This window comes from Hakea prostrata, chromosome 3, assembly GCF_041222555.1.
Source record: "Hakea prostrata isolate BN-2017 chromosome 3, UWA_Hpros_2, whole genome shotgun sequence".
In the NCBI taxonomy this organism is placed as follows: domain Eukaryota; kingdom Viridiplantae; phylum Streptophyta; class Magnoliopsida; order Proteales; family Proteaceae; genus Hakea; species Hakea prostrata.
The window spans coordinates 22,505,983-22,529,971 of record NC_142602.1 but is presented as its reverse complement, the minus strand read 5'-3'; the positions used below and the strand labels follow the sequence as shown (position 1 = coordinate 22,529,971).

Genomic DNA, 23,989 nt, shown 5'->3' with positions numbered 1-23,989 from the left:
ACCTAACTTATCCAATCTCAATTCTCGATCTATTTGATGGGTGCCAAGTGCCAACGCATTAGGTTCGTTATATTGATTTATTGTGTTTGAAAAAATTCTGACGTATTAATTTTGAAAAAGATTTATTAGAAGTTTTTAGAAGAAATTATCTTTGACATATTTTATTTTTAAAAAGATTTTTTTTCCGTAAAAGGTTACTACAAGTCTACACGCTTAGTTTGTTGCTAATTTTTTTTGGATAATTTCTTTTGCCTTTGTACTTTGATTTTATTATTATTTTATTTTTTATACCTTTTAAATTGTTTTATCTATTTTTTTATTTTGTCTACATTTAATAATGTCATATGCTTTCCCTCTTTTTTGGGGGGATGTCAAAGGCTTGATCAGGTTCTCACATATAAACCAAGAGTTAGTAATGGCCTTAGCTGCACAATGAAATGTAAACACTCTTTAAACTATGATTATGAGGTCAATACCATAATACTCTTTAATCTGTAAAGCATTTAAATCACAAGCTTGTGTTACTACAATCAAACAGGACACACCCTAAAAATCCAATCATCTCAGTAGCATAGCATAGCTATCTAAGCTTCTTAACTGAAAATGTACAGATTAGAATGACTATCATGAAAAAATGAAGAGGCATAAAGGAACAGAAAGGTAGAAGCAAACCTCCTAAAGCTAGCATCTACAAAAAGACTTTGGGTGATCAGAAGAAAATTCTCCAAGTCAAAAATTATTTGTAGCAACTAGAGAGGGCAAATTCTTCTCCTTCTCCCCCAAGTCTCATTTTAGATCATACTGGTATGTCAATCAATTTTCACTGAGGAGTATATCTTCCGAACAAACCAGAAGCATGCATAGAAGCCAATTGTACCTGTCGACATGAAGAACGCATAGGAAACAAGTGACATGTAGCCAAAGTAAAAGATGCCCGGCACCAATTTCGTTATCTCCAGCTTGGTGAAGAAGTAGAATACCGAGTAGAGGAATAGATAGAGAGCAGAGGATCCTGCTGTCAAATAGGCTCTCCACCACCAATGGTAATCTTCACTACACAACTGGAAGTAGCAGAGCACTACTGTTATCTCAGCACAAGTAATCAGAAGTATGATGAAGACAATGAATAGGAAGCCAAAGATGTAGTAGAATTGGTTCAACCACATAGATGTCAGGATGAAAAAGAGTTCAATGAAAACTGCTCCAAAGGGAAGTACACCTCCAATAAGTATAGAGATGAATGGTTTCATGTACCACGCCTGCTCTGGTATCTGCCGGGGGATCTTGTTTGTCTTCACAGGGCCCTCAATGACTGGCTTTCTGAAACCTAGATAACCACCCACAAACACCAATGGTACCGAAATGCCAAACCATAAGAAAACAAGGGCAAACATGGTACCAAAGGGCACTGCACCCGAAGACTGTTCACCCCATATAAGTGCATTCAGCACAAAGAAAACTGCAAAAAGCATACCAGGAAATGTGAATGCAGTTTTTAAAATATTCTCCTTCCATTCTGTGCCTCCAAACATCTTATACAAGCATGCTGAGAAGTAACCTGCAAATAAGCCCATGAAAACCCACAAGAGAACCATGGCAGTCATGAGTCCCCCTCGGTTTGAGGGTGACAGGAAACCCAGTAATGCAAAAATCATTGTAACAAGTGTCATTGCTAAGATCTGGACGCCTGTCCCAACATGAACACAGAGTAAACCAGAATTGCTGGGGGGCCTGAAAACATCTCCATGGACAAGCTTCCACCCTGTTTCCTCTTGTGCTTCATCCTGGGTCTCCAACTGGTTGTAATTGGCAATATCTCTGTACAGAGTTCTCATCATTATCATAGCCACCATGCCGGAAAGGAAGAGAACAATCATCAAAGAATTTATAATAGAGAACCAGTGGACTTGCTCATCATTCATAAGTAGATACGTGTCCCAACGAGATACCCACTTGATTTCACTGGGCTGGAAGTGGAAAAATCCCATCAGCAACTAAACAGCAGCAGAGGAGAAGAATCACACAAAAGGATTGAAGCAAGGGGTACCTTGAAAGAAACATCATATGTGAAAATAACCTCCTTATCTGCTTCAACTTCCTGTGGGACAGTACTACCTTGATCTATATCTTTTGTGCATGTCAACAATTGAGGGTTCTTATCATCCCAAACCTTGTATTCATGATGGATACTGCAAGCAGAACCCCAAATGAAAATAGGCCTAACAGAATCCCTACAAATCTTGACAAAAATGCACAAAGAAGAAAGGGTTGACGACATGAGAACGGTATAAAAAACAAATGCCCATAAGTGGTAATGAAAACCCTACTAATTCAACATAGACTTCCTCAGATGGCAAAAATACATTTGAGAACACAAATAAAGCAAGTTTGTTTACACAGAGATGCAATAGAAGTTAAAATCAGACTGATAACTGAAATTCAAGATCCATAAAATTATTCTCTGAAATTCAATAATTAAAATAAAAGATACAATAGTTTATATAGCCTTACCCGTTTATCTCAACCATGTGAAATTCCAGAAATTTAGGTAGAAACAAGAAACAGGCAACTTCATTGAGGATCAAAAGTCAAAATGTAAGACAGATCTAGCCCATTACATGCAGCATTCTTTTCTTATTGCCATTAAGGGAGAGGTAAGCAGATAAATCAACAGAAAGAAGTGAGATTCTGCAAGAAGATCAATGATACCATGATCTCAGCATCTTTATTTAGCAATTAAGAGAGGTGAGAGTAAACACGTCAACAGAAAGAAGTGAGATTACAAGAAGGTAAATAACAGCAAAAGCTGTTTCTCTCTCACGCACATTTAAGATCATTGTCCATTATTTCTTTTGGCGAATTCAAACACTTTCTGATCTAGATAATAACACTATTAACACAAAATCTTCCCTGAAATTACATCCCCTTCCTCCATTAACAAATTTAAGTGCTTCTGTAGCAGAATGTTTCGTCTCATTATGGCTAGTTCACACTTTAGAGCCATGACAATATATAACGCATTTTCACAATCTAATATGCTACATAACAGTGGTAACAGAAGTACGGTACCTGCTCGGAGCAACCTCAAAGCCAACAATGCGAGCAGAATCAGTTTCAGGATCATTGTGATACATGACTCTGAAGCTCAGGTGGTTATTAATAAAATATTTCTTGGTTTTGCTCTGCACATGCGCATTAAATTTCAAGCAAAAATAACGTCTGGTAGTAAAAAACACAAATAACTACTTTGTGACAACTTACCCCCTTATAGCCAACAAGAAAACCATGTTCATAGGCTGTTGACTGGCTTACATCCCTCCTTTGGCGAAGGACTGCAACAGGAAGGTTATCCAAAATCCTGTAAACCATCAAAGAGATATCAGTAAAGGTTTCCTTTTGTCTTCCTGCAAGTGGACAACAGAACACCATTGAGGACAAAAGAGAGATGCAGTCAGAACAAGAAAGTAACTTCAGGAAAAAAAGATACATGACAGAAGTATCACACTTATTGATATTATCAAACTGGAAGAGCCATGAATTGGCATTATATTGAAAGTACTTACATATTCACACGATATTCATCATCAATTTTCTCCCTAAAATTCTTTGCAGATTCAGCATCAAGCTTTACTCGACAGGCTAGCTTGCATGAGTCTTCCTTTCTCATTTGAAACTGGCACATACACAAGTATAATTAGTCCATTTTTTTTTTATAGAGATGCATATCATAAAAATATTAAGACAACAAAGTTTAACAGTTATATATAACTGAAACAGTAAATTGTCCCAATTATTATCCAAAATGAATAGCTCAGTGTACAAAAAATACCAACGAAGAAGGATAAAGGCTCACATTATAGACTGAGTTCTCAATGCGATCACCACGAAGAACCTCTCCTAAATTTTCTGCACTGTTCATAATTTTGGAAGGCTTGCAATAGTTCAGGAAATAATAATCGTAAGGAAGTTGTGCCTTTATGGACGAAAGCTTGTTCACTTTGACTTGAAGGGGATCACCCTATGTGAAAGACAACCAAGATAATAATCTGAATAACTGAACAAAACTTAAACAAACAGAAGCCACCTACATAAACTACATAAGCTTAACATGATAATATCAAATTAATGAAACCTGGTAAAAACATAGTAAGCATCTTCACAGGGGCTTAGACTTTAGGCAAAAATAGTTCTGAAGGCAAGGGACCTGGGTAGAACAGAGTTAACAAGAAAAACTCAACCAGGCAAAAATTCAACAAAAATTGTCACATTGTTGTAATTTTGGATACTAAATAAACAACAATTGTTTATGTAAACACCTGATTGCAAATCAAAATAGTAAAGTGAAAGAAGCAATTGGATCCTGAAGAGGATCATCGCATACACCACCACTAAGTACTAGAAGTTAATTGGTACTTACCCACCAAACAGGGAAGCGAGTACAAGAACATTCAGATCCACAAACGTATAAAGATTAATTAAACCCAAGTCGGTCCCATTTTAAAAATGTTCATTTGAGGAAGGAAAAAATAAAAGAAGTGCATGGAGAAATCGAAGATCTTAAGAAACTCGAACCACATTGATACATAATGTTCCAGAATAAACAGTATACGACATTACCTTGCTGAAGTCGCGAGGAGCAACACCCGGGAGGTAAAATGCCTGCCCATATGGGATGAGAAGAAGAAGTAGAAGACCAGCCAAGAGGGTGGCGACACCAGCGACGCAACCCATCTTAAGATTGAAGTTCCTACAGCGACAAAGACGAACAAAGTGATAAACAGAAAAGAGAATAACTGAGGACGGGAAGATAGAGCTACCTACAAATAAAATTTTGGAGCGAGAGAAAACAATGCAAAATTGCCCGTTGGATGGTTGTACGTATTACAAGAAAGATTTCCTTTTTTCTGGGGTAACATTCGGGCTAAGAAAGATTAATGGTCATTGTGGTCAAATGAATTAATTTAATTCCTTTCCATCGTTTCATCAAGCAAAAAAGTAAGGTTAGATTTTTAATCTATTCCGGTTTTTCAGTTACGCTTTTTATTTCCTCTCTCTATAATCTAGTTATGCAGATTTGTTTTTTCTTTTGGGAAAAAAAGTCTCGGCTCTTTCTCTGGCCATTGACAACAGCTTGTAATAAACCTACAATTACAATTTCGTAACCTGAAAGCATACACTGCCGCTGAAATGTTCAAATGCTCACCTTATCTGATGGCCACAATGAAATGAGGTATTCTCAGGACCACAGCTCACTCTTGCCTGGAAACAAATAAAGCTTGTCGGTAACCACCGAAAGCAGCAAACGTGGTTTTAAGCCTGTGGAGCCTAACCAAGGATAACCAAACTGGTTTTGCATCCTCCATTTAAGATGGTTTTAAGTCTGTGGAGCCTAAACCAAGGATGGCCAAGCAGATTTTGCACTCTCCAATCACACATTGCAAAATGGTGAATTTTGGTTTCTTCGATTCAGTGACACTTGGAATTCAAGCCTCAAAACTAAAACCTCCATTCTCTTCACCCCCAACTTTTTCTCATTGATTTCCCCATCACAGTGAAAGCTGGCACTGGTCTGCGCCATACATTTTCAAGCTTTTATTTTGTTGTCCCAACTTAATGAAGAAGATGAGTCACCTAGTATAAAATGTGGTTCAAACTTGAAAATGGGATATAAAAGCAGAAGTATTTTAATCATTTCAACAAATTAAGATCATTATGGTTCTTAAAAATGCCTGACATGAAGGACTTTTTACAAAATTTGGAAACCACGCAAGTCAGGAGTCTGATTATCTCCCTGGAGGAGCACACTGCTCCCCCAATACTTTTCACTATCCAAAAATTAATTCAAAGATAGAACCCTCCATAAATTCCACATACACTCCATCCCTATTGTGCATGTAAAATGTCATGGGAGCAGCAATAAATGAGCTCCACAACAGAAAAGTGATCCAAACTCTTTGGGAAAGGGATTCCACAAGTACCGATGCAAAATTGGAGGTACCTGTACAAAACTATATGGTGAACCAGCCAGCTAACCGATCATCAACTAAGGTTTCAAAAATGGCACAAAAATCCAATCTGAGCTTCCCAATCTTGCTTAGGCGAATTCAAGCACCTGACATTCTAAAGACCAATGGCAATTATGACAATTGAATGTACAAGAACACAACCCTACACCCCCCCCCCCCCAAAAAAACCCTTTTTCTTCCTTTTAACTCCATCCCTAAAATTCCATGTGAAAGAACATAAGCATCTAAAGGGGGGGGGGGGGGTACTCCACAGCCAAATGTGTCCAAAATAAAATTACAAAACCATAATTAATACACCGAATGGTACTGTTTCTAACTTCATACAGTTCATCAAGTTTAGTATAGAAATAAAGTTGACAAATTAAAAAGGAACTACCAACTACGAAAATTGTACCAGCTAGAGTATCTACTAAAGCACATTAAGTTAACCCAAATACATCCTAGTTTATGGTTATAGATGAGGATAGTCAAATACAACACCCCACCCCACCCCCAACAACAACCACCAACACTTCCTTTTCCCCCTCCACAAATGGAAGATCTGGCATTGCCATAGCAACATACGAGACCAGACCCCAAAAAGTGCAGAATCTTGTCAAATTTACTCATTTGCTGTCTCCAGATTTTGATGAACACGAGAGTATGTGTGATTTGAACTTCTCCAGCTCTGAAAGAACTTCCTCTTCTGGTCTATAAATCAAGTCACTCATGCGCCATATCTGTGCAAAAGAGAATCATTTACGTTAAGGCACTAAAGACCAAACTATAGAACAAGAAAAATTATAGAAACATGAAACAGTATGCATGTGGGTATGTGCACACTATCTCTGTCATATGCCATACTAGCATTCTTTAACCCTGATTAAATATAGGAACTGAAAACGATCATGTTATTAGCGTATAGGATGGCGAAAGCAACGCTGAAGAACATGAATAAACTCAGCAAGCTAGCAAGCAGTTGGCAGTTTTAACCGATGTCTGATTGTTCACCATCCTTGATAGATGGTCCTTACATGGAGATACTTTGTCCATTTACACCTTTTACTCAAGCAAGTTACAGCAGATGTCTAAGAAAGTTTTGAAGTTTTGCATGCATAGAATTTTCTAACCATAGCATGGTGGACTCCAAACTTGTTGATGCATAAGCCTGTAGTAATTGGGTCGCCAGTTTGACTAATCAACATTTACAGTCAACCAGAAAAAAGCAATCTGTTTTTGCCAAAACCTTGCAGCAGCAGGTTTTGATGAAACGGGTGCAGCAGCAATGGTGGAGTTGAATCCATGGGTGTTCCAGCCACTTTTCTCAGTCAAGCATTTGCTCTCATTGCAAGCATTTTATACAAAAGAAAAATATACAGTAAAATTGTACTGATATGCTTACAATTTAAGCTCCATTTTATGGCCAAGTGAAAAAATGGAAAAGAAAATCAGTTAAAATATTCACTCGTAACCACAAGCTTATAAACAGATTAAACCTGAATTACTAAATATAAATTCTCTTCTGGGAATATAGATGCATACAATGGAACACAACCATGAATGAAGATTGAAGGAGATAACCAAGACATTCAATCAAATTCAGACCGAAATTATCTAAATGACTTTTGCACATCTCAGTGTTTGCATATCCCATCTCCCCCCCCCCCCCCCAAAAAAAAAAAAAGAAGCCAGAATAAAAGCAAGCCATTACTCACTTGAATCACACAGGTGCACGCTAGAGTGGTCAAAACTTAGGAAATAGGAGAAGAAAAATAGCACACCATACATAAAAGGTGTCATTATAAACCACAAAGAAAGCATTTAATAAACCAAAAGGACTATCATCTTTTCTGGCAGATAGCTAATCAGTGCAGACCGAACACCAAACTAGTATGCCAGGGAATCAACATCATTGGAGCCAATCAAAAGGGATTGGAGTTGATCAGGGTCAAACGGAAGCAGCGCCGTGCATTTAAAGAATGCATTTATTGGATGAAGCTAGTTCTGAAATAACATTCAACACTGAAGCCCCCCCCCCTCCCAAAAAAAAAAAAAAAGAAGAGGAAGCCCATTATGTGTCCATTACCTGCAATGTGCCACCTCCACCAGTTCTCTCACAATCATCAGACACACTAACAATTGTCCATGGGTCAGATGCATTCCAGTGGAAATCAACAACTTTATCCCTGCACACACAATATACGTGGAAAACAATATTTTCATGAGTAAACACTACCATGACCAGATTCAGGGATTATCATACAAACATTCCAGCATAAAACAAGAAATGACATATATATCAACCATTAAGTTGGATCAATTCTCCAATAAAATAAACAATATACACATCATACCTATAATTTTTAAGTCAAACAACATCTAAGAAGATATGCTAAAATCTTTAAGATCCATGCAAATCCACCCATTCCTAAAGACTAAATTTCAATGCAACATAAACTGTACCCCAGAAAAGATGTCATTTCTTGCCACTGTTCCACAAAATTTCTTTCATTAGTTGCATAAAATAACCCAACCAGGCACTACAGTGGTAAGACACTACTCGCTACTGAAGTCCATACAGAAACATTTGACCCTGCTGACTTTCATCAACCCACCCGACTGACCAAAATGTATTTCTCTGATAAAGATTATTCCTTCCCCATCCAAAAGGAAACAAAAATAATGATAAACTATTAATCAACTTCATAGTTTTATAAGCTTATTAGTAGTACTCACAACACTTCCCATAACGTTGACAGAGAACTAAGAAACCCCTAAATATCCACTTCTAACTGGATGCAACAGTGCCCACAATAGTATGATGCACTAACACAAATAATAACTCATCCTCCTCAATTCTTAATAGCTTGGCAAGCATACCTTCCTGAGGTCACGTAAAGACTAACCTCAGTGCAGCTATTCTTTTGACTCTCAAGAACAATAAATAAATAAATACACAAAAAAGGCATAAAATTGACGTCAAGCCATCCCAACCCTCCTATAATGTCTCAATTTGTGATATGTGCTCTGTATACCAAATGATGCTCATCATTTAGGTTTTCTGCAATCCAGAGTTGAATGGCAACCCGTTGAACAAAATATAAAAGCTGGACCCCTGCCTTTTGTAATGATTAAGTTGTCAATGAAAGAGAATATGAACTGCCGGTCCAGCAGAAGACTCGTAATCACATCACTGCTGGATCATTAAGAAACTACCTTGACCACAGTCAGCAAGCCAAGTTGGAATGGACAAATTAAGTTAATAACTTTTAATAACACGTAAACTCTAAAAAATAACTCTAATGGATGAAAGGACCATATGGTAGCCCCTATAAAACATGGCAATCATGTACCCACCAAAACAGTCACAGGGACAAATTCATTTCAAAGAAAGACGGGAGAAGAAAAGAAATTAGATTGATTATTCTTTAGAGTTCATGGATTGATTATTTGTTACATGAGGAAATAAGTCAACGGCAATCCCTTATACACATAACGTGCATCAAGTTTGAAGAAGATCCCAATCTATAATGAAGAAATGATTAGGGGCCCCAACACCCATCGTCAACGTACTTCACTGCTCAGGCCTTCAGAGCTCCCGGGGACTCATTCTGACTGAAACGAGGGGTGGGTCTTTACCAACTTCTTTTTTGTACAAAGGGACTTTATTAAGCCGGGGGATGGGGATATTAATATACCTCAGCAAGAGTCGAACCCACGACCTCTTCACTAAGAGGTGTTGGTTTCAACCACTAGAACAGCTCTACGTTGGCGTCTTTACCAACTTCAAAATAAAAGATTGTCAAGAGTTCAATCCCTGTCATTCGCTTGAACCTAAGTTGCTAATAGAGTGAACAGGAATCAGCAACGAAATATTTTCTCTCCCGTTTGCAGTCAATCCTTCAAAACCAGCACACACACAAACCCTGACCACTTAACAGGTGAACTTTGTACAGCCTGATAGCGTATTCATATTGCATCAGGTTGGGCTCATACCAAGAAGCCAGGGCAAGTCTGGGTAAAGAATCTTAAACTTAAATAGTTTATGTTATTGCTTCCCAGGTAATAACCCAACACTGCTTCAGCCTACTACCCCTCCCATCAGCTGGTTGGAGCAAAACTTAATTGGTTATGTATCATCATCTAGGAAAGGTCTAGGTTAATGAAATCCAACCAGTTGAGATGCATGAATGGATAACTTGCAAGCATACATATAAAAACTAGACAAGAAATTAAAAATAAAAAATTATCATATTTATAAGCCACAAATATATGCAAATAATGAGAAGAAGAGCTTTCCACCTGTGCCCAGCATGCTGGAAAAATAATCCTGGAGGAGAATTTGGCATTCTTGTACCAACACGATCCTTCTTTTTACCAATCTGAAACATAATATAGGGCACTGAATCATCAGTTTCTTTTATCATATCATAAAATATCAGATATATGGATTTCCAAATAACAGATTACAGCCACATCAATATATTCAGACTTCATTTAAGCCAACAATATAGAGAACTCAGAAACACCGTATAGCATATATGCAGCTCTTTTGGGAATCAGAATGTGATATCAAAAGGACGAACCCGGTGGCAAAGGCTTCCACACAAGCAGTGTCAAGGGAGCAATTTCCTAACACATACTTACCTCAGCAATTTTTGCTGAGAGTGCTGTACTGGTACCTTGACTTTAGGCAACAACTGTGGTCCGCCAACCACTGCACCAAGGCCCACCACTCACATATACCAAAATATACCCGTGCCAAAGGTATCGTGAAATGAGAGTTAGAACTACATCCTTAAAATGAAAAACAGGGAACCTTTGCAACCAGGGAGAGCAGCAGCTTTCTCTCCCTAACCACTCGCTCTACTTAAGTAGAAAAGCTCAAAAAAAGTTTGAATGGAATAACAGAAGCAGAGGACATTGAGCTCATGTAGAGACAGTAGAGTACCCCCCCCCCCCCCAAAAAAAAAACCCTAAAACCCTGTATTTATCAAGTGGTGAAATATGTCACAAAATCAGTTTGAGCAACTGGTCCCACAATCTTCTGGTACATTTGACAACACCAAGTGCTCGTAGGATGCCAACCCAAGGTAAATAACAATTACATTACTAGGTTTTGAACCAAATGAAGCTACCCATGCCTAGGGGAGTTTGGCAGCATACATAGAGGCAGGAGGGTCCTATGGGCCCCAGGTCCTTGTGACTGGGTTGATGAAAACCACCCCCCCCCCAACAAAAAAAATATTTAAACACTATGCCTAGGGAAATTCACAGAAAACATGGAGGACCAATGGCTCAACTTCGTGTCCTTGTAAACTTCAAAATGCAAATTTCAAATACAGGGAGAAAACTCATCTAATCAATGAGATTTTAGTACCTTCTCATGATCCCAGATATTTAAAAAACCATCCTCCGCAGAACTGCCAAAAACAGAAGACTTGTCTGGCGACCACTGCAAAATAATAAATTCCATACTAATAAAACAACACAGTACCAAACCAAACTATAAAGGGGCTTCTTTTGTGGATAAGCCACAAAATGTGTTTTAACTTAAAAGAGTAGCATGACAAATACCAAAATGAAAGCTAAACCCAAAAAAATTATCAAGTACCTGCACACAAAGAACAGCAGCTTTGTGACCTTCAAATTTATGAATGGGTGACCCAACACCGCCAGAGGTGAGATTTCGACGGTCAAACATACGAACAGAAGTATCAGCTGACCTGTAGAGAATGACCAGTCAATTAAAATTCCGGGTGAAAAGCTTGAACAAGCTCCAGTCTAAGCAATATACGGTATCAAACTTACGGGATCAACCTATTTTTCCTATAAATTTAATTGACAATGAAAGGAAAGCGCGGTAGCAACCAGATGCAAGAACCATAATAAGTGCACACACCCTGTTAAAATAAGGTTTTCATCATGTGGATTCCAATCAACACAGTGAAGGTCGGCATTATGAGCTTTCTCAACCTAGCCACCAAATACAAAATGAAAACAATAAAACATCAATATCATAAGTTAGAGTAACCAAAAAGGGAATCAGACAGTGAGGTAGAAGTAATATCACAGCTAAATGCATCCAAAAGACAAGGGAGGAGAGATGTAACAGAAAGCCAACTATACTGAGGGGCTTATCCATTTAACCCACCAAATATCACATTACAGCCACCCTACCAGAGAGTAACGAGATCTCATTAAATGTGTAGTCATGAAAAATTATTCCGACTAAAGCAATAGTTAAACCAGACACTGAAAGAATTGCACCCAAAAAGGGTAACCAATGGACATTTCCCATACATCTTTTTCTTTCATTATGTTCTCATATATGTAATTTTTGCAGCAGCTCAGGTGTTGGTCCTTGTGACTTCCCAAGTAATTACCTTGACAAGAAGATAGCAGACCAAATTGTGTTCAAACATGTTCATCTACTTGAATGAGAAAAAGTTAATTAAACCACTCTAGAGCACCGAAGGAGGAAGTTCATGAACCTGTGTTGCGACTAAATAGTGAAATTCTAATTAAACAGGAAAACAGAAAATATAATCTAGCTAGGCAACTTGTACATTAATAATGTGAAACATAAATTTAAAAAGTACTCTTGATTCTAAAGACCAGATACCTCAATATTTTAAGAGCATGATGATAAAAATTTTAAATATGCTCCTCAAGTACTATATAAATACATACACTGACACCACACAAGAAAGAAGAAGCTGAGCTTTATGTGAACTACTAAGAAAGAAAACAGACCCATGCTCATTAATAGATAAATCCTTTAGGTTCATCAAACTAGAGATTTTTGAGCTTACACTAAGCACACTCATCCTATAATAACACAACATATGAATAAAGAAGCTGAAGGTTATGTGAACTACTAAGGGGGTAAAAAACAGAACCATGTTTGTTGATAGATTAAATCCTCAAAGCAGAGTTTCCTGAGCTTATAATAAGGCACTCTCAACAGAAAAAGAGAGGATTATTCAAAACAAGAACTAAAGAGAAACAATTTAACCTTTATGGCTGGACTAGTGCCAGCTCGTGCATCCCATAGTATAAGGCAAGAGTCATCACCAACACTGCAGAACTCCTGCACACTTCAGCAGAGTCACAGAAACCATTTTAACCAGGGGCCGAAAAAGTATCAGGGACATTCGATATGAAAATTCATGAAATAACTAGTATTTATTAGACTGGGAAATGATGAAAATTATTGAAGACATATTCAACTGACTTCATTAAAATGATGAACTACTGACAGAATTCATGAATAATTCAAAACTTGGAACCTGAACGACAGAAAGCACTTCTATCATGCAATAGAGGAGAACATATACATTAGTAAGCCAACCATAACAGGGAACAAAATCCAGCTCATTTGACTGTATCAACTATCAACCTGTGCGTGACATTTTTCCTTTAAAAGACAGATCTTTTGTCTAGAACATCATTTTTAACAGCGAGAAAGTATCTTTCTCTTTGATAAGATGACCCAAAATGAGGCAAATCTTAGAGGCATCTATGGTGAGCTCCACCAAGAGAAAAGAATGAGAAGGAGAAGGGAGAGGGGGAAATCACATTCACACACTCACGCTGGAGCCTAACTATGAACTTCAACAACTAAATTTCAAGCACTCAATCTGCTACGGCTACAATAAAATCAATCGGCAATAGGCCCAGCATACTAAATTAGAAAGCTAACTAGAATGGAAATAACTTCTAGTAGGAAACTACAGAACTAAGCTAATGCTTAAAAGGGAAACTGCCCCAATAATTGTACATAATCCAAGCAACTAAAATACATAAAATAAACTAACAAATTCCAGCCCTTCCCAGACAAGAAAATTGGTTTAGGGCCAGCTCTTGGTCTGGGGCTCCAAAATGGATCTTGTCAATCAAGCCAGGCTAACACTACTGCATCAAGAGATGCCTGAAAAGTGAAAGTGAATCGTAAGCAATGGAATTAAAACTTGCTATGGCCCTATCCCGAGGTGAAACCAATTAGAAAACCTGAATGCTGAAGGATGCAGGAATTAATTGCATGAGTTTCAGATAGTGTGTCAGACTAGTTGAGGCGAGGGAGATAAAGAGAGAAAAACAAACGAAGGGTAAGCAGTTTTTCATTGTCCTTCACATTCAAACTACAAAACTTGTTGGCATGAATACGTGTGACCTGATGATGCAACAGCATAGCACAAAGGTTTTATGGAACCCAGGTTTCCATATTAAACTCTATACATGGGGATGCAATTGAAGGAAATTGCCATATACCTCGAAGGACAGAATTGTACATCTTCAACAGTATCCTCATGCCCTTGATAGATACCACGTGGTCCAACAGATGGACTGTCTGAAGCTTTATCACCAATCTTTGGGGTATGTTTAATGCTAGAGCTTCCAGATGCTGGAGATTTAGCAGCTCCTGATTCTGTGGCTGAAGCAGTGATATGATCATGAATGCTCCACAAGACCACTGACTTGTCTTTTCCTGTCATAACAAGTGTTGAAGACAAATTAGCAAATTCAGATGCTGTGACAGGAAAAAGAGCATCCTATACACTCTGGAAAAACAACTGATATTAGATTTACCACTTTACAAAATGGCAGTATCCACACTATGATAAAACTCATGCCACATAGACATTGTATTCTGTAAACATGAGGAATTTATCTGCTCAAGGCCATCTACTATTAGATTATTGAAAGACCGATGCAAATCATGGGGAGATTTGGAGAAAAATGCTCTGTTAAAGATACACCAGCTACTATATGGGGATCATGGTTTTCATTTTGTTGCTTCTTACTTCCTATTTGTTAAGTTAGAGAGGTGATGTGGAGAAGGGTCCACTCCCTGGCCGAAACCCTGGAGCGGGCCCCAAGGTGGAGCACCTAGGGCTGGCTGAACCCCTAAAAGAGGCATTTTGGTCAATTTTCAGCCCTAATTAGCTGCTGAATATTATTTTCAGAATTTTAGTTTTAATTTCCAGAGTCTAGTTTTATTTTAAAGTCTTAGTTTAAACTTGAGTTGAGTTCTTGAGTCCTAAGGAGTCTTTCTTTAAAGTAGGACTCTTATAGATAATAAATTATTTTATTGCAAGAAGAGTTCTTTTAATTTATGAGGTGGTTATTAATTGTTAAGGGTATTCTAATTTATAAAGGAAACCCTAGTTAAGTTGGTTTCTAAGTCTTAGTTGAGTCCAAATAGAGTCTCCCAATTAGATTTAGATTCCTTCTTTCTTGATGTAAGGCTGTAAATAAGCCAACCTACCATTGTAACAATTAGTCTGTATTGAATAAAGATTGAAGATTATTGTGGGAAACAAGTCGTGCTTTCTTTGGGAGGGCCACGGCAGAATTTCAGCTCTTTGAATTCAATTGCAACATTCAAACTTCAAGAACCAGCAGCCTCCACCTTCAACAGCAGCAAACCTAGTACCAGCCACTCCAACCCCTTCCCCTACCTCCAGCCCCCATCGCAGCCCTTGCCTCCCCCTTCTCTCTCTTGCTCACCTAGGGAACCAATCCCCCCCCTTCCATCACAGCCCTAACCCCCTCTTCTCCACCCCTGCTAGTACGGGTGTAAACAGATCGGATTCAGATCAGATAATGGTAATACCATATCCGCATCCTATGATATTCATACGGATTCAGATAATATCCTATCGGTTTTCAGACGAATTAAGTCGAATTTGGATGATAGATATTTTTTGAGGTAGATTCTTCTAAATGGGTATGAATATAGATAGATTGCGTACAAGTTTTTGATTACCTGTTGACATCTTTACCATTTTATATGTGAAAGTTAGCCAGTTAGGTATGAAATTTAAAAACTTGGCAACTTTGGTATTTATTTTAGTAGAAATTTTAGAAAATATTCACATATCTCAAATGAAAAAAAAAAAAAAATTATAAAAATAAGAAGACAACTCCAAAAAAAGTAACTCAATCGGATAGTTTTATCGGATGGATAATAATCGGTTGGAAAGGGTATTATCGTATCCACCTCCTATTAGTAATCGGACGGATCCCAATGCCCCTAAACGGATACAGATGTGAATTCGGGAACAGATTTCGGTTATCCATTTACACCCCTGCCTACTAGCACCCAAGATCCCCTCCCCACCCCTCCTCTACCCTGCAACTTCCCCATTCCCTCTCTCTCTCTCTCTCGACCCCCTCCCTCCCTCTTCTCTAACATGTGGCACAACAAAAGACAGCAAAGAAAGAAGAACGAACGAAAGAAAAAAGAAGAAAAGAAAAGAAAGGATTGAAAGAGTGCACAAGTTCTTCATCAAAATCCATCCCCAAAACCCTAAAATTCTCTTTCTCAATTTGTTTCACCCAAAAGATTTATCCATATCCCTCCCCATGGCCAACCGCAGGCTTCCGTTCCCTTTCCAGTTAATTTTAGGTAAAGACCAATCACCCCACCACTTACCCACGTAAGTTTGTAAAAACCCTAACTCTCCCAAGACCCTCCCATAAATTCTTTAGAGATCCACAAACATCCCAAACCTTCCGCAACCCAAGTCAAACAATGCATCTTTTGCATCCAAACCACCACATAGGTTATCCAAAATTTTGGGCCATCTCAAAGTGAACGCAACCCCTCTCAGAATTTTAGAATTAGTTGCTGGAAAATTCCAAGCAAACCTTAAATTTTAGGGAATTCATCCAAGAAACCCTAACCCCAAAATTGGGTTTACATCACTATGTTAGTCAATACACTATTTTAGAGGCACTGTTTATTCTGTAACATAGTTGTCATGGTGTCCAGGAGATCCTAGCATTGAAACGAGGGAAACATAAAGACATCGCCCAGGTGAAAAAGATGCCTGGAATCCTACGCAACACCATCACTACAACGTTTAATAATGTTCTAGATAGTCTCCACTGTTAAGGAAGACTACAACTATAAGGATACCCCTATCATGCTAGAAATTCCCTGTTGTGTGGGATTCTATGATAATAAATAAATAAAGGAGAAAGGACTTGGAGCCTTAGACCTTCTAACAGATGGGAGCAATTTGGGGCTTCAGCTCTGTTGGTGCTGCAGTTATGCTGTCAAATTGGACCCTGGTGATGCAGCTCCTACCCACTTATGGTGATTGCAACAAGACCCTACTGGGATGATTCAACAGGTTGGATATGGTAGTGATTCAATTCCCGCAAGCCAGCTGGTGGTCTTTTTTTTGCCCCTTCTTGTCTCTTCTTTCATACGTTAAAAATAATTATGTTCTTAATATCAGTTTATCCCCACAAGCAATCTTATTGTGATTTATCTCCCACTAACTTTAATAGCTCAAGATCAATTCTGCATGAATGACATGTAAAGAAATCATCAGAGAGGGGGGGGGGGGGGGAACTAACCTCCAGATAGCACATAAGGTTCAGTTGGACACATTGCAAGTGCAAACTCCGCATTATCTTGATGTCCGGTCAATATCTGCAAGGTGACAAGATGACAAGTTTTCATATTAACTATGTCAAAACAACGAAAAAGAATAAAGCAAACAAGACATTCCCTTTTTCTTTTTTCTTTTTTTTTTTTTTGGGGGGGGGGGGTGAAAACAAACAAGACATTCAATTCCTAAGAAAACGAATCACAAACCAAATGGCCAATGTTATCAATTACTCAACAAAAACAAAATGGTGAAAACTTCAACTCAATATGTTCCTGACATAAAAGGCATCCAAGAGCCCAATTTGACTTCCAAAAAAGGAATCAGAATAATAAAAATGTATATTTCTTAGAAAAGGCTGAGATTGGTTATCTTAGTACTCATAAAGATGAGGATATATCTTCTAGAGGAACATAAATGAAATAAGATCCTCCAAACAAGTGACTGCTGATCCACAATAGATCAAGGCCGGAAAAGAAAAGGGTTCAATATTGCCCATGGCAGCATCAAATTGTGCAGAACCCCAAATTTTTAAAAGAGGCATACCCAGAGAATGAGACTCTTGACACAGCAAGGTCTGGGGAGGGCCATATTTAGCCTCAAGGAACAATTTAACAAACATTGTCACACAAGATGAACAGGGGATATAAACAGGGAAAGCATAAAGAACAAAGTAAAGAAAGAGGCAGCAGGACTGAAAAGAATAGCACAAAATCCTGAAACAGAGAAAGTTTAGCTAACACAAACCAGGTCTGGTCGAGAGTCTGCAGCTCCTAGGACAGCATGACGATTGGGTTGAGCCTCAACGTCCCATATGAGAACCTGGTTTACAATCCCAATACCTTAATATCAACCAGACTGTGATAGTACAGAAAACTTAAAAATGAACAGAAACAACAATACTGCATGTATGCTTAGATGACTCACTGAATTCGCAAAGGAAAAATCATAATAGGAACACCAATAGGTAGGAATCTTAAAATTAAAGGTTACCAATACATTACTGTGATAGTACAGAAAACTTAAAAGTGAACAGAAACAACAACACTGCATGTATGCTTAGATGACTCACTGAATTAGCAAAGCAAAAATCATAATAAAAACACCAATAGGTAAGAATCTTACATCTGGACTATCAGTATGGGTTGCCACTATCTTACTGTTCTGTGGCAGTTCTCTAATTCTGTTCACCTACAGAGTCACATCAACAATTAAAAGTTAAACCAAGAATATCAACCAGAAATTTGAAAGTAAAAGCAAGAAAGTAGCCCAAATTGGAACAAACATTTCAGATGCAACTGGATAGAGATCGTTTTCTCCACTTACTAAAGCAGAATGGCTGTACGATGCTATCTAACATTAAACGGCATCCCTGCATCTATAGAGCAACTTCTCCTCTATATTGCTCCTATCAGTAACCCTATTGAAGAAACTATGCCTAATTTAAAAGACCACCTAGTTGCCTAATGAGTTCACTTAAACTGTCAGAGTGGCATATGCTTATAACTGTTCATCCAACAGCAAGAAATAATATTACATTAAATATTTATGCATGTATCCAATACAAATACCTCAGTTCAAGGCATAGGATACAGTCTCTTTAACAATACCTCAGTTCAAAGCATAGGATACAGTCTCTTTAACAATACCTCAGTTCAAAAATATTACATCAAAATGTTCTCGTGAGTCACCACTAGGAATCGAATGTTTCCATATCCAAGAATTTACATAGATCAAAATTCATTTGACACAGCTTTATATATTGGACACTTATACTTTCCTTTTCATTTTGACTGATATTACCATGAGATAAAAATTCATTTAGGCTATTGATAATAGTAACTAGTATTGGTTCACCATGTTCCATTTGAGTATTTGATAGATAAGCTGAAAACAAGACCTGGATTATTATTAAAGCACCTAGTTGAATCAGCAGCATCCAACAGCAAGAATTAATATTGTATCAGTTCAAGATGAGGTTTTAATATTGAACATTATTTTAATTTGGTGACATATATGTGATACCCTACACATTGGTAATTAGAAGATAATGCTTCAACAAGGATAGTCACTGCCTTTCCAAGGATTCAGACTCAGAAAAAAAGGAGGAAGCTTGAACATGATATTAGCACTCTACTCCCAATCTGGCTATGACCAACCCAGGTTTGATATATTTGAGCATACTAAAATGGATTAGTTTGATTTTCATACGAGTCAATTGGACAGGAGGAACATTCCCAAATCACATCTATAAGTTACTTCTTGAGCAAGCATATAAGTCTAGACCTTGCCTAAGAAGTAAGCATTAATGGTCCAGGCATCCCGCTTAAGTTTTAACTTCAACAAAAATCACATTGTCCCATTTGTCTTTTTCTTTACATACACTTTTTAGTTAGCAGTTTTTAGTCAGAAGACATCAATCAGTCATCGTTGCTTCTCTAAAAACAGAGAAATTAGTTGAAATATTGAACTATTGGTGCTGCAAACCCAGGATATTTTTCCCTTAGACCCTACCATACCACCCACTGAGGCCATCCCCCCTGAGATGACTCTTATGGAACATAAAGTACTCAAACCAGTTTGCAAAAAGCAGCAGAGTACATAATTGGACCACTCAAAACATGGGTCAGTAGTTCTTCAATAGTATCAGTCATGAACGAACATGCTATCTTAAAAACCCTTGAGTATGCAAACCATCAAAATAAACTTAGAAACAACAGAAATTTATAAATTAGCTCCATACTTCTCCAGGATGAATAATAGTTTTGAACTTCTTTACGAAGGGAGACCGCGCTTCTTCGTTAAACTGTAAAACAAGAATAACAGAATCATCAAGACAAAGATATAGAAAGGGTGGTGAGATTGAAACCGGGCTGAAGAAAATTTGAATTACATGAAACTCAGAAGAAGCCAAAGAAGGATTAGAGGAAGAAAACATGAATTCACCTGTGATATGTGCTCCGCTGCAGCCACCCTTGGTTTAACAACTTCACAATTAGCCAGCACAAGAGTGTTGGGAACACTTCCATCGGTCTGAATAGTTAAGTGAGAGACATCAGCAGAAGCTTTTAGTAACAGCAAAGATAAATTCATTTACTACACTTGCATATGCAGATTTCATATTACACACACAACAAAAGGGTTGCTTGTTCCTGATCAAACTTTCCAGAACAAGTACAACGAGTAGATAATACATAAAAAATAAGCACTCGCATTTTCAGCAGCATTAAATGTATCAGGAGAGAGATGTTATACCAACCTAGGGATCCTTAGAATAACTAACAAACATGTTTGCGTTTCTTGTCTCACAAGAAATTAGCTCTACCACCAAAATTCAAGCAAGCCATTGTGCTGGGGGATTGGCAATGCAATCCCGTGGATTAAAATACCCAGTCAGAATCACTGTGGGCCCACCCAATTACAAGAAAAAGTTACAAAGATTGGTAAATCTGTAAATTATCACCACTGATTTCCCAAGGGGCCGGGCAAGTTAGTAATAGAACGGACTACCATAAAGGGTTATTAAAGTAAAACAGGACATAATAAGGGTTATAACCAAAAGTGGAGGGGTAGACTGGACCAAATTAAATAAGGGACCATAGTTACTAAGCACAAAAACAAGAGGTAATATTCTGATTTGCTCAATGGGGCCTCCTTTTTCTCTGAGCAATTCTGGAATAACATTTTTATCTATCTCTTTATCATTGAACATGCATTATCCATTGATTCAGTAAAAGTGCTTCTAAGATAATCTGAGACATTACAATCTTAATGAACTGGAGATGTAACAAAATTTAAATTTCATCATAATCTACCACACACCAGAACAGATCAAATAACAAAAGAACTAGCTCATGAACAGAACCATAGAAGCATACAAACTAAAACATGAAAAGGGGGGATTTGGGAAAAAAAATGAATTGTGAAGGTCTGGTTTAATAAAAGGCCCCTTACCTGCTCAGATAAGTATAACCGCTGGCGATTTTTATAAGTTGCCTGCTCCAATTGTGGTCCCCAACTAATATATGCAAAATGGAGAGCAAATGAATATCAATTTTTTTTATAAAGCACTTAACAAGGACTAATAAAAATATAAAACAATTATTAAAAAATAAAATAAAATACTGCAAAGTTTAACACAATCCATAGACCTAAGCACAATCTTAATCTCGTAAATTCACACAGATGCACATCTTAACCTATGAAATGACAGTTTTTGAGTTCCAAGTTTTTCTTTTTCATTTTTTTCCCCCATCAGAAGGGCACGGGGGTTGGGTGAGCATGTGCCATATTGAATCACTTTCTTTTCTACAACTCTTAAGTTTCTTGATAACTCTCTATGTGTTCTAACAGGAAGTTGGGGTAAACTTTCAGTACTAAAATAGTATGTGATTGTTTAACATCATCCACATGCCAATGAAACCTTTTACCTATCATACACACAGGCAATAAAAATATTAGGGTTCTAAAATCATAACAATTTTCGAAAAAGCATGGAATACTCCCCCCAGCTGAAGTTCTCTTTCTCTTAAATTATATTTTCCAATCTGATAGTAATAAACAACTTCTAATGAACCATTTGAGATAGATGAATATTGTGAAAGATTGTAGTCAATAAAAAAAATCAGAATGGATTATACATTTTGCAATATTGCCATTGTCAAGCTAGTCCTTGGCTACATACGAAATTTTTCTGACAAGTTGAGAAGTTTACGTGACAAGGAAAAGCCCTCTAAGTACTACCCAAAAAAAGCCCTCCAAGCCTACTAGATAAAGTACATATAAAAAGGTCACTTTTTATTACACATTTTTTATAACTTTATGCAACTGATAACGATTTTTGTTATGCAATGTCACAGAGGAACTCATTATATTACTTAAGTTAGGCCTCTGTTTTACTTACTGGTTAATGGCAACCATCAAAAGCTATTTACTCTTCTGCTTCCAAAACAAAAAATTGCTGATTCTACAATAACCAAAGCTTGGTGATCTGTCAATTCAAGAATACCTTTGTATTCATTCACTGATGAGTGCTTTTTTTTTCATGTACAGTGAGATATATTTTTAAGAATCTTGCTTTTTCCACTTATATATTATTATATCATTTATACGAATTAAAAGGGGTTTGTTTACATAATCAAATACAGAAAACGTTTGATCTTTTTCAATATTTGCATGAACCACCAAACTGGTTTTAAATTTGGTTTCTAGATACTTCTATGCACTGGCATCATCATTTTAATGCTCGAAACGGAAGTAACTGAGCAATCTCAGACCCTACGTGCACCACGGTGTCTGGAGTACATCGGACGGTGCTGCAGGCACCAGCACACAGACAAGGTTCCTGTGGCCGCAGTGTGCTGGTGCCAGCAGGGCCATCTGATGTGTCACAGACGATCCAGGTCACAATCAAAGGGTGCAAAACAGTAAAACACAACAGGAGAAACACTCTCCCCCATCCCAACCCACCAAAAAAATTATCTTTTTATCTATTTGTGAAGCTGGGTGTTATTTGTATAACATATAATAATTCTAAACGGGACACACCAACTGTCCAGGTATCATGAGTAACAAGCTACGTAACCAAAATATGAGTAAAAAGGCCGAATGTTTCCTGAAACAATATGTACGTAGTAAAAGAAGACTACAGAAGGACAAAGCTAGAGAAGGAAGAAAAAGAAGAAGAAAAATAAGTTCAGTAGCGGTAAGGAATCTCAAAAACAAGCGTAAAAATGTTAAACCCTAAAACGGTTATAAGAAGTTAACAAACAGATGAGTGCAAAAGATAAAGGAAAGAAGAAGAAAAAAAGCGAAAAGACAGAAACCCTAAAAGGAATGAGAGACAGAGAGAGAGAGAGAGAGAGAAATACCGGCATGAGAGAGACGGCCAGACAAGGTTGTGGTTAGCAAGCCAGTCGTAGAGGACGGGAACCAAAGACTTCCATTGTGTGTATCTCTCGTCCACCGATGGCTGCCCTGCTTTTCCCCTCTCCCTCATTCTGATCTGCTCTTTTGATTTTTCCCGCTCGTTTTGTCTCCTCTCTTCCACCGAAAATTGTAGAAATATCCCTTTTTTTCTCCTTTTCTAACTTCTAACTTCTAAGTTATAATACAACAAGGGAGAGAAGAGAACACAGGGGTCGATGCCTTCATGTGACTAACACGGTGACTGGTGACTGGTAACTCCAATGGTAGAGACCAAAGGGCGGTAGAATGTGAGCTGTACTATGGAGTGCTTGCCTTCTCAAACTTTTCCTTTTTCCCTTCCAAAGTAAATCACCGCCTTTTTTGGTTCTCTCTTCTTTTTTTTTTTTTCCTTCTTTTCGGGTTGAATTCACCAGCCGTACCTGGAGTCTGAACTTGTTTGAACATGGACAAGGTACAAGTGTACAATCCCCATATATTTGTTTGCCGGATTCTTCGGTTTTTGGGGCTATGACAGTCATTTCATGTAGTCAAGTATCTAGATTCCAGTCTTGGGTGCATGTGACTTCCGATTTTCCTCCTTTTTTGGGGTTACAAACGTCATTTCACTAACCTTTTCACGCGACCTGATGAAAGATGATAATATTATTTTTG

At 37.7% G+C, this 23,989-nt stretch overlaps 2 protein-coding genes across 4 annotated transcripts; both read right to left on the bottom strand.

Moving 5' to 3' along the window:
• Window positions 1–281: 281 nt before the first annotated feature.
• On the bottom strand, window positions 282–5,273 carry LOC149021623 (transmembrane 9 superfamily member 7-like). Of its 3 annotated transcripts, none has more exons than XM_089149847.1 (8): window positions 5,204–5,273; window positions 4,618–4,747; window positions 3,854–4,018; window positions 3,564–3,673; window positions 3,262–3,358; window positions 3,070–3,182; window positions 2,048–2,189; window positions 282–1,967 (listed from the first exon to the last, which is right to left on the bottom strand). In XM_089149847.1, exons 2-8 carry the CDS (start codon window positions 4,729–4,731, stop codon window positions 810–812), a joined length of 1,899 nt encoding a protein of 632 aa, XP_089005973.1. In that variant the 5' UTR covers window positions 4,732–4,747; window positions 5,204–5,273; the 3' UTR covers window positions 282–809. The 3 variants fall into 3 exon arrangements, with proteins under 3 accessions (XP_089005973.1, XP_089005971.1, XP_089005972.1); XM_089149845.1 differs by lacking the exon at window positions 5,204–5,273 and adding an exon at window positions 4,822–5,129; XM_089149846.1 differs by lacking the exon at window positions 5,204–5,273 and adding an exon at window positions 4,818–4,874.
• Window positions 5,274–6,269: 996 nt separating this feature from the next.
• LOC149021622 (WD-40 repeat-containing protein MSI4-like) lies at window positions 6,270–23,758 on the bottom strand. Its single transcript, XM_089149844.1, has 15 exons — window positions 23,281–23,758; window positions 21,365–21,428; window positions 20,357–20,443; window positions 20,154–20,216; window positions 18,536–18,601; window positions 18,158–18,232; window positions 17,379–17,454; window positions 14,280–14,496; window positions 13,024–13,105; window positions 11,908–11,981; window positions 11,620–11,731; window positions 11,386–11,460; window positions 10,308–10,387; window positions 8,092–8,191; window positions 6,270–6,745 (listed from the first exon to the last, which is right to left on the bottom strand). The coding sequence occupies exons 1-15, from the start codon at window positions 23,406–23,408 to the stop codon at window positions 6,632–6,634; spliced, it is 1,413 nt and encodes a 470-aa protein (XP_089005970.1). The 5' UTR covers window positions 23,409–23,758; the 3' UTR covers window positions 6,270–6,631.
• Between the last annotated feature and the right edge of the window lie 231 nt (window positions 23,759–23,989).

Bases quoted from the DNA above. Each gene is read 5' to 3' on its own strand.
- LOC149021623 (XM_089149845.1), bottom strand. From the start codon at position 4,916: ATGTTACCCCAGAAAAAAGGAAATCTTTCTTGTAATACGTACAACCAT. The intron at 4,748-4,821 runs GTAGGTAGCTCT...TTGTCGCTGTAG, and splicing joins CTCGCTCCAAAATTTTATTT to GAACTTCAATCTTAAGATGG. The intron at 1,968-2,047 runs GTACCCCTTGCT...TTCCACTTCCAG, and splicing joins CATATGATGTTTCTTTCAAG to CCCAGTGAAATCAAGTGGGT.
- LOC149021622 (XM_089149844.1), bottom strand. From the start codon at position 23,408: ATGAGGGAGAGGGGAAAAGCAGGGCAGCCATCGGTGGACGAGAGATAC. The intron at 21,429-23,280 runs GTATTTCTCTCT...TGCATATATTAG, and splicing joins TGGCCGTCTCTCTCATGCCG to TTGGGGACCACAATTGGAGC. The intron at 11,982-13,023 runs GTTAAATTGTTT...TTTGGTGGCTAG, and splicing joins GCACTAGTCCAGCCATAAAG to GTTGAGAAAGCTCATAATGC.